The sequence below is a fragment of the Erinaceus europaeus genome, chromosome 4 (genome assembly GCF_950295315.1).
Source record: "Erinaceus europaeus chromosome 4, mEriEur2.1, whole genome shotgun sequence".
In the NCBI taxonomy this organism is placed as follows: domain Eukaryota; kingdom Metazoa; phylum Chordata; class Mammalia; order Eulipotyphla; family Erinaceidae; genus Erinaceus; species Erinaceus europaeus.
The window spans coordinates 28,869,650-28,880,286 of NC_080165.1; the positions used below are offsets into that span (position 1 = coordinate 28,869,650).

Consider the following 10,637-nt stretch of genomic DNA (forward strand, 5'->3'; position numbering starts at 1 on the left):
GCAATAGTTACTCCCTTACCCATAGCTCCACTATTGTTATTCTGTGATTTCTCATTTACCTATAGTCAGTCACAGCCTGAAAATATTATAGATGGTAAGATTCTGAGAGAGACACTGCTCAGCTCTGCCTTATGGTGGTGCTGGAGACTGAACATGGGACATTCTGTACCCTGGGTGTAAAGACTTTTTGCATAATAGTTATACAATCTCAGTCTTTTATTATGGTTTATTACAGTCATCCTGTCTCACTATAGGGTATTGTTTATTTCTGTATCTAATATACAAATTTAACTTTATCAGAGGTGTGTGGGCATGTGAAGTGTGTGTGTGTGATGTATGTGCGCAAGCATGTGGGGTGGCAGGGGAGGGGGGACAGTATGTATGGGGCACCCACCAGGGAACTAGAATCACATCCCTCATAGATAAGGAGGGCCTGTGAGTCCTTACCGCTTTCCTGCAAGCCTGACAAGATTATTTGGGAGAGAAATTCAACAAATATATTTTCAGGCAAACCTTGCCAAGATGACTAGAAAAAAACATGACCCTGGGTGATGTTTTTGTACTCACAGAGGATGAAAGGAAATGAAATCCAAAGGGGGTCTCTAGGCCAGGATGGAAACTTTCTGGTGTCATTGATGAGTCACTATGATACCCGTCTGGGTCTCTCGTGCAGAGGGCTCAGTTTCTCCCTTGCATATACTCAGGAACAATCCCGTCAGCCAGGATAGACAGCTTAGGCTCTGTGATCAGCACTTCCTTCACACTAACTAGTATTTTAATGCAGTGCTGTATTAAAAAAAAACACATCTTGTGAGCAAAGGTTATGACAATAGTATTGACCGCCCTTTGACATATTGCCTATGACAATAGTATTGACCGCCCTTTGAACAGAAGGATGAGAAACTTTTTGATATATTTGTATGTATACATGTTTTGTTTTGTTTTTTACCAGAGCACTGCTCTCTGCCTTATGGTGGAACTGGAGACTGAACCTGGGACATTCTGTACACAATCATTATGCTATCTCCTCAGTCAACAAAAACTTGTCTATACAAAGGCTTGCAGGAATCTACTGTGCCAAGAATGATAGGCTAACTGGAGCAGATTAATGAACTTGGTCAAGGAGAGCCCAGTCTCATCTCTGTCACTGAGGCCCAACTGCCCAGGACTAAACCTGGGCCCTGATGTACTCTGTGCCAGTGCTGCTGTAGAAATAGTCAGCGGGTCCAGGTGGTGGCGCACCTAGTTGAGCGCACATATTACAGTGCACAAGGACCTGGGTCCGAGCCCCTAGTTCCCACCTGCAGGGGGAAAACTTTGCAAGTGGTGAAGCAGGTCTTCAGGTATCTCTCCCAGTCTCTCTTTCTCCCCTCCTCCTTTCAATTTTTGGCTGTCTCTATCCAATAAATAAATAAAGATAATAAAAAATAAATAGTCATCAGGGGCAAATATGACCTGTATATTATGGCATCTAGAACCTATTTCATGCCTCTTAAAAATATCTCCTTAAAAAGAGTCTAATAGAGGAGGCTGAGCATTAGGTTAAACGCACATAGCAAGAAGCGCAAGGATCGGTGTAAGGATCCCAGTTCAAACCCCCAACTCCCCACCTGCAGGGAGGTCACTTCATAGGCGGTAGAGCAGGTCTGCGGGTGTCTATCTTTCTCTCCTCTCTATCGTCCCCTCCTCTCTCAATTTCTCTCTGCCCTATCCAACAACAGCAGCAGCAATAACAACAATAACAATAAGGGCAACAAAAATGGGTAGCAGGAGCAGTGGGTTTGCAGTGTAGGCACCAAGCCCCAGTGATAACTCTGGAGGCACACACACACAAAAAAAAATCTAATAGAGTGGGCTGGTAGATGGTTCACTCAATAGAGCACATATTTCACTATGCAAAAGCACTTAGGTTCGAGCCCCCAGCCAAAGGGGAAACTTCAAGAGCAGTGGAGTATTAATTACTGTGATGTCTTGCCTCTTCCGTCTCTGCAAAAGAAAAAGGGGGTGGGGGGACTAATACAGCTGAACATGTGGGTAAAGTATAGGACTTGCAAGCATGAGGTCCTGAGTTCAATCCCCATAGGACACATATATGTAGGAGACATGCTCTAACCCCTCTCCCTCACCTCATGGTATATATATATTCAACTCCTAATAATTCTAAGAAATTCCCTGTGAATGGCCAGCAGCTAAGGAGTTGAGGCAGGCACATGGCAAGACAAGGTCAATCATGGCACAATGGAGTCAGCACAGAGGAAAATGTGAGACGGAGGCAGGTATGAGTCCAGAGATTACTCCTCCCAGTATAAACTCAGGAAGACCCTTTAACCTGTCTTTGCACCTTGCCCTATAAAATAAGACTAAAGTCAACCCTCGTTTCAGTGGTTTGACTTGTTTGTTTGACTTTACATGGTAAGGAAGTCATGTATATTCAGTAGACAGTGTACATGGAATGAAGTAGTGATCGCCTCCCGGGCACCATTAGGCTAGGTGCAGTCAGGGTGTGTATAAACATATTTTAATATATGTGTTGAGTTCACTGGACCATAACCCTTCTGTAGTGAAAGAAGGACCTGCAGTCATAATTTCCCTCTCCTGGGATGCTGAGATATATTATGACAATCAGTTTATCCCTGAGTATTTTCTGCATATACATTTATTTCTGTAAAGACTGGCACAAATATTTGCTCATCCTTACTTCAGAAATGTAGTCAAGAGATCAATGCAAAAGAGACCATGGAAAAATAGGATTGTCACTTAAGTTTAAACGTAAGGTGCTGTTCACAATTTTAAAAGGGATTAGAAGATTCTGGGATTACTTCAAACTTGCTACTTTTTTTTTAAGATTTTTAAAATATTTATTCCCTTTTGTTGCCCTTGTTGTTTTGTTGTTGGTTACTACCATATCCTTTTTTTTTTTTGCCTTCAGGGTTATTGCTGGGGTTCGCACCATGAATCCACTGCTCCTGGAGGCTTTTTTTTCCCCCTTTTGTTGCCCTGGTTGTTTTATCGTTGTTGTGGTTATTATTGTTGTTATTATTGATGCTGTTGTTCTTAGCTAGGACAGAAAGAATTGGAGAGAGGAGGGGAAGACAGAGAGGGGGAGAGAAAGATAGACACCTGCAGACCTGCTTCACCGCCTGTGAAGTGACTCCTCTGCAGATGGGGAGCTGGGAACTCAAACAGGGATCCTTACATGGGTCCTTGTGCTTTGCGCCCGCCGTGCTACCGCCCGACTCCCCAAACTTGCTACTGCTAACAGTTTGCCTGAATATGAGCCTGGCTATCCTTAAACAGCTTTAGAAATTATAACTAGAAAATTGATATCCAGTGGGTATCACAATATTTGAAGCACAAAGAGGTAGACTTGCTCCTCCCTCTTTAGTAGAGGCTTTGGGTCCGTATTTATATGTGAATATGTACTGCCCTCTAGTGATGACTTAAAGAAAAGCAATATACAAAGTGGGGAGGAAAAGTGAAGCTAGTGCTTTTAAACCAGCAACACTGCATTCCCTTCTTCTTCTAGCGTTTGCCACTGCATTCCCTAAACAGATTTAACACAGAGACACAGTGGTGACCCAAATTCTGCCAAGATTGGTCCTAATCCTACAGAGTCACTCCAAAATTTTCTCAACATAAAAACAAAATTGCTGTAATGGATAAAAAGTATGAAGTTCAATCGCCTGTGTGCATCTACTTGCTTGTATGTATCTAAGTACCTTAAAAATTATCTAATCCTGCTGTAAGTCAAGGCTATTCCTTTTATTTGATATGACTTGTTAACACCACACACTAATGTGATAGAGGCCATGTGAGGTAAAGGAGGGGTTCTGATTCACTGCCAAGCACTGCTCCTTTGACAGTGAATTTGTTTGTACCTCCTTGTGGGTCCATATTCTCTGCCTTCCTGTATGTTAGCCCACATGGGTACTCACATGCCTGGAGCCAGAGAGTGAGAGATATCCATACTTGGTGACAGTTAGGGTGGACCATGGTCAGTCAGGTTTTACTGGTACTAAAGGCCACAGTGAAATGTGCTCACTATTCTGGCTTCTGACGTGTATCTTACAACATCCTGAAGTAGTCTGAGCTATCAAAATGGCTACTTTAGCTACTGATATAATTTATCTTAGAGATTGAGGCAGCCAATAGACTGTTTTCCCCTTTGAATTTGACTTTGTAAAAAATAAATAAGTTAATTATAAATGTTAGGGCTTATTTCTGAACTCTTAATTTTGCTCTTATCATAGACCTTAATTATCATAGTTAGTAAGTAACGATGTGAGATAGAACAGGTAACTTCTCCAATTTCATAATTTTTCAAAATTATTTCAGATACTTTGAGTCAAATGGATAGAATCAATTCAAAAAGAACTGTCCCCTTGACAATACTGAGTCTCCCAATCCATAAATATCTTTAAGTTTATCACATCAGTGTTTGATGTGGGTTTTTTTTTTTTTTTTAGCATTAAGTCTTGTATTTCTCTTTGCCGTTTATTCCATTTTGAGTTAATCATTAGCATGCACACAGTCAACTTCCGTACACTGTCTATCTCCTGCCCCTTGGCAGGCAGCATGAATGTGCATAAAGCCACATAGTGGCAAACAAGAGGGTCAGAGGTGCGCCTCTAGAATCTGCATTCCTCCCTCCCTGTGCCTAAGCATTTTCAAGAGAAAAGACCTCTTCACTGAGGGTGTGTGTTAACTCCTGAGCAGCACCATTTGAAACTTCTTCCCTAAGCCAACCGAAACCCACAGCTAACCCGTGGCTGTGCTGTCCTGCAGGTGCGGCGGGCTGGGGCTGGTGCTGGCCAGTGCAGGCTTTGGCATGCTGACAGCACCCATCATCGAGCTGCACAACCAGAAGGGCTACTTCCTGCACCACATCATCTTTGCCTGCTGCACACTCATCTGCATCATCTGCATCCTCCTGCTGCCCGAGAGCAGGAACCAGAACCTGCCCGAGAACATCTCCAATGGGGAGCACTACACACGGCAGCCACTCCTGCCTCACAAGAAAGGGGAGCAGCCTTTGCTGCTCACCAATGCTGAGCTCAAGGACTACTCAGGCCTCCACGATGTGGCTGCCGTGGGGGACGGGCTGCCTGAGAACACCACGGCCAATGGTATGAAGTCCATGTAGCTCTCAGTGCGGCTATCCCATGGCTCCCAGGGTCGGGGGCCCACCTGAGCACAGGTTTACAGACCAGGGACTGAAATCGTGGCTGTGAGCAGGAAACTGAACTCTGCTGCTGCCACTGAATCATGACTTTCAACTAGTGTGGGAAACTGTCTTTCCAAAACTGAGGATCATGTGTTGGAGGAAGCAAACTCTTTTGGAAATCACCCTTCAAAGACTTTCTTTTCTGCCATTAAATATTTGTATTTATTTTGGTCATTTTTATGAGAAGCACTTTACTCCCTTCCCTCCGATCTCAAAATGGAACCACCTCCTTTGGAAGAGGGACAGTCACCAAGGAAGACGCTTCGTGTGACCAGTGACCAGTGTGTGGCATCCCCTCCCTGGAGGTCTGACCAGCCACTCTTGCCCCTGTCACCTCCTCCCACCCCCGGCCAGAGCCCACCCACAGCTACCTACCTGCCTGTGCAGACCTGACGCATTGTGTCACATGCCCAGACGGCATTTTAGGCAGAGAGAAATGTAAACTACTGTGTATCTGCTACAGTCTGTCTGGTTTTTAAAAGTTGGGGGGTTTTGTTGTTGTTGTTTGTTATGTTTTTGGTTTTTTTCCTATTCAAAAGATAAGAGCTTCTGTTCACATATTTGGGGAAAGCAGCTCACAAATATCATTAAAACCAGCTTATTCCTTCCTGGGAGATCATCCTTTTATACTTGATGCTGGAAGCTCATTTTGAGAGGAAAGCTGAAACATTTAATCCTAAATCTTAAATAATCAGTGCTAATAGCACCAATTTCCTGATACAGGTTTACCTGGCAACGTTCACAACTAACAGATGTAGGAGGTCTGAGGCGTGTGACCGGTTAACAAAATTCCTTCCAGCAGAAAGTCCCTCTTCCAGTCACTTTTTTTTGTTATTTGTTTTTTGGTTTTTTTTTTTTTTTTTTTTTTTTGCCAGCATTACTTGAAACCATAGCTACTCTATGAACTAAAACCAATAGGAAAATAACTGAAGTAGACAAAAGGTGACCCTACCAGAGAGGGGGAGGGTGCTCCCAAATCTGGCCTGTACTCCCACATCTCAAGCACACACCACATAGAAATCACCAGCCTGGATGACTGTTGTTCACTGACTTCACACTCAGAGACTGGACGGCCCCCAGGAGCCAGTCCCCTCACCCCTGCTGAGCTTGCTTCCTGCTATGTCCTCCAGCACAAGTGGGTTCAAGTGGAGAGCCTTCTAGGTGAGTCCAACTGGCATCCAGCCTCTTAAAGCATCAAGACCAATGGAGAGAAGCAATAACTCACCAAAGCTCAACCTACCCCCCTCCTGGTACCCACAGGCTCTTGTGTCTCTCATTTCACCCTGGATGATGAAATGTTCCTCTTGCCTTCTCAGGCCAGGCTGGCTTTCTCCTGTCAGAGAGGTGCTCCAGAGGACAAATGGAGGAATCCTACGGGAGACCTGATGTTGCCTCTGTGCTGGGAAACACAGCCTTGTAGTAATACAGGCACCTGCTTTTTGGACAGCCTGGGTTCTTTCTTGTCCACCTCCCCACTCATGGCACGTCTCTGCCCTGTTTTCCTCTAGGGAAATCATCGTCTTACACCTATCTGAAGCAATCTGGTGGCTTCTACCTGATGGCCAGCAAAGGACTTGATGATTCACATCTCTTTTCTTCCCTCCCAGCTTTCTATTTGGTCTGTCTCTTATCAACTCCACCAACCTCTCTCCTTCAAACCCAGTAGACACTAGAAGGAGCTGGCTGACATGACAGAAGCATCAGGAGGGAAACAAGCCAACTTGCAGGTGTGTGTCTCTGGTATCACACACTGCCGTCTGCTCGGTGGTGCCGGGGTCTCCAGGGCCTCGATCCAGGATGGGCTGCCTGGGGGGTGAGGTCCTCTGGTCAGTCTCTCTCCAGCTGTACCTGCTTGCCCTTGCCTTCTTTACATCACTTCTGCCTCATGTTTCAGCATCAGCCTGCAGTCACCTTCATTTAAAAGGCCTTTCTTTACATCATGCAGCCTTCGCGTGCCAAACTTGTGAAATACCTTTTGCCTTTTTTAAAGTCCTTGCTACAAAGCCACCTCCTGGCGGTCAGCCCAATACATCCAGGACACAACGTATGCAGTGGCCAGGCCATGGGGCACCTGGAGAGGGTGGGAGGAGCCTGCCAGTTCCCTAGGCTTGGGCCTGACAAAGTGTGTCACCTGGCACAGGACCCTTGTAGTCCACCTCTACTACAGAGGGGCTGTGACTCTGGCCTGAGGCCTTTAGGAAATCAAAAGTGCTGCAGGAATTGCTAGGAAGACTCAGTGCTTAAAAACTTCTGACACCTCTGGTTTCCCTCTCAAATGAAGATAAAAACACAGGTCCAACAGAGAGACTGTTGCTTCAGCAGTCAGGATGCACTCGCTAGTGACTAGAGATGTCTGCCATGGTAACTGAGCTCTCGTGACCCGAGTCCTCGGGTGTGTGGGGAATCTGATATGCCAACCATCAGTAGATGGTATCTTACCACTTAAGTCCCACAGCTCCCATCTCCTTGCAGAGCACCTGTTCAGGTGCTGGTCTAGCTTAGGGATCCCCAAGGCTCTTGAGGAGCACCTGTATGAAATGTAGCCAAAGCAGAAAAGCTGCCTTGTGGGCTGAACCCCATAAAACACCAAACCAAGTGGGCCAGGTGCAGGGGCCCACCCCAGCCTGATGCAACTGGTCCTGCCTTGCTCTACATGGGAGGGACTGTACTTTCACCCCCCTGTCCCATTTCCTCTGGTCGGTAGAGAAACAATCCTCAGGCACTTGCCATTTCAAGCCACCCGCCTCACCTCCACCACCCACTCCTGCACTGTCCTGCTCTCCTATTGATCAGGGAGCTGTGGGCCCCTTTCAATGTTAGGCACAATGTGAGAGCTTCTGAGACAGGCGTGGGTACTTCTTTATCTTCTTCTTTTCCAGAAGTCAATAATAACTCTTAACAGATACCCTAAATATCAGTAGTATCCAAGACATATAGGGAAAAATAAAGTTTAAAATATTTTATTTTTTAAAAAGAGAATAATAGCTTGCAATGAGAGGAAAGGGGCTGGCAAGTTGGTTTGGCCACAGAATGGAAAGCAAGCAAAACTAAACCTCGTCAAGGAAGTACTGCACTACTTCATTACTACTTCCCAGAGCCAAACAAATGACTCAAGTGCCATTAAACCAGTTATGTGACCATGGCATCACCCAGCCCCCTAGGTGGCGCACGCATGCCCGAAAGGCCCCCCACTTCCACGCCCTCTATATAAGGACACCTCACTTTGATGTATTTGTGTGTTTTGGAAAAGCAGTACAGTGTGTTCTGTCTAGTGGGGAACACTTCCCTCCCTCCGTCCTTTCTGCAACCCTGGCATTTTAGGATTCTGTGTAAGAGCCGTGTTACTGTATATGTTGACTGGGATTATTTTGGAGGTCATTCATAGCACAAAGCCTCAACCGAGTTCTGAACTGTCGTGCAAAGCTACATAGCTACATGTCTGCATGATGTCACATCTGTTGTACCCTGGGGGAAGATTTGTATGTAAATGTACAGAAATAAAAATGTTGCCCCATTAACAAATTTCCTCTGAAATGTCTTCCCTACCTCATCTGATGGTACCCAATGAAGGGCATTTCATGATCATTGAGTACAAGTAATAAAAACTGTTTATTCACATCTCACTGCATCCCTGCTTTAGCGCCTCTGTGATCGAGTCCTGGCTCTCACCCTGAGTCAGCTCTGGTCACCCTCTGAGAGGACAGTGGGTGGCCTCTCACTGTCTTTCTCAGTCCCAGTCTTAAAGGCAGGCAGAACCTGAGACCGCTGACCGATGAAGGCCACTGCTCAACTTAAGGCTTCTTTTCTCTTGTGTGTTGAAGCTTCCTAGAGAGTTCAAGAAATGGTTATTTTACACTGTGATTCTGCGAGGAAAGACTGGTAAATCCAAAACTCTTCTCTAATGTAGTATTTTTTAATAAGGGGGAAAAAACATTATTTATTTAATAAAGCATTTATACCAAACTCTTCTCTCCATAGCCCTGATTTTGTGTTACTTACTCTCCTAGAGAGTTGCCCAGTGTGTTTTCCGGGTTAGGTTCATGCCAACGAGGCCTCAGAGGTTAGCACAACCAGTCTGCAAGGGAGGGAGGTGTACTGAGTCCCCAGATGCATTCTCTCAGGTGCTTTTATGTCCCGGGCAGTGTCAACCCTGCCTGCCCACCAGTGACCCAATATAAGACTTGCCTCTGTATGAAGCATGTGGCAGGGTCCTAGGCATTGTAACAAAGAAGGTTCAGATGGCTCCCAAAGATTAGGTAAGTATTTGCCAGCAGACCTTACTTTGTTTAGGCTGAAAAAATTTTCAGCCCCACCAAAGCCTAGGCCTTAGGCAGAAGATAGGTACCAGGGAGAGTTGGGCTAGGAAGGAAAGAGACCACTTAAACCATGCTGTACCAGGATTTATGGCCTGAATTCTAGTGGGAATGGATGTAGCTGTCATAACTAAGACTTTCTTGGATTATTAGATTGGCCCCCTGCAATCCCAGTGGAATCTCTGTCCGGCCTTTTCTCTACTTTCAAACAGTCACGAGGAGCCATCTGCACTCACACTGCTCATCCCTGTCAAGTCCATCTCTAGCCTTTTTGGCCCACGCTCTGGTGAATGGAAGAAGAAAAGCTAAGGGCTGACCCTTTCAAACCAAAATGTAAACACACTAACCTGGTGAGGAAGAGGAAAAAGTCAATCCATTTATTCAAACGCATATGGTACAGAGATTACAAGTCCCCACTTCTGCCACTCAACTAGAACTTTTCCGGGAAAGCCTCCATTTCTTCCTTGATCCTGTTTTCTACAAGTAATGCGAAGTTACTGTCTGTGTTTTGAAGGTTATAGCTGACAAACACCTGTTTGTTGGTCTTCCTGGCTATGAAGAGAAAACACATTGGCACAGGCATGACTAAAAAAGAAAATGGGGCTTTAGAGAAAATTCTTATGGTCAGGACTCTCCCTACAGACCACACTGCAATGTAGACTGAGGTAATATGGACCTTCTTCTAGTCTCTCCAACAGGAGTTCTTAAAGTGTGGCCCCCACAGAAACCCCTGAAAACCTGCCAGACATGCAGAGCCCCAGATACCTAGACTCCGAATCAGAAAGCAATCCATCAACGCTGGGTAATGAATGAGCCCTCCTCCAGAAACCCTAATATTGGACGGCCACCTGCTCTATAAAAGGACCAGCCTAGATTTTTTTTTTTTTTTCACTTTTTAAACACTATTCTTTTTAAAAAAATATGTATGTTGGTTAGGGTTAGGGGTTAGGGAAAAAAACAAACAAAAAAAATTATGCTTGGATAGAGACAGAAACTTTGGGGATGGGGAGAGGGAGAAAGCCGGGTACCTGCAGCACTGCTTCACTGCCCATGAACCGCGGGGACCAGGGGTACTTGAACCCATGTCCTTGCACACAGGA

The 10,637-nt window shown here is 45.3% G+C and overlaps 1 protein-coding gene and 1 long non-coding RNA gene across 3 annotated transcripts in view; one reads left to right on the forward strand and one right to left on the reverse strand.

The window, feature by feature from the left end:
• The window catches only part of SLC22A23 (solute carrier family 22 member 23), a 187,144-nt gene extending 178,302 nt beyond the window's left edge, over nt 1-8,842 (forward strand). For both annotated transcript variants that reach the window (XM_060189144.1, XM_060189145.1), the window contains one exon: nt 4,786-8,842. In XM_060189144.1, coding sequence (XP_060045127.1) covers nt 4,786-5,143 — 358 coding nt within the window. In that variant the 3' untranslated portion in view covers nt 5,144-8,842. The remainder of the gene's footprint in view (nt 1-4,785) is intronic.
• Nucleotides 8,169-9,954, reverse strand: LOC132538023 (uncharacterized). Its single transcript, XR_009549432.1, has 2 exons — nt 9,885-9,954; nt 8,169-9,299 (listed from the first exon to the last, which is right to left on the reverse strand). It is a non-coding gene; the product is annotated as an uncharacterized LOC132538023 (long non-coding RNA).
• Nucleotides 9,955-10,637: the final 683 nt, after the last annotated feature.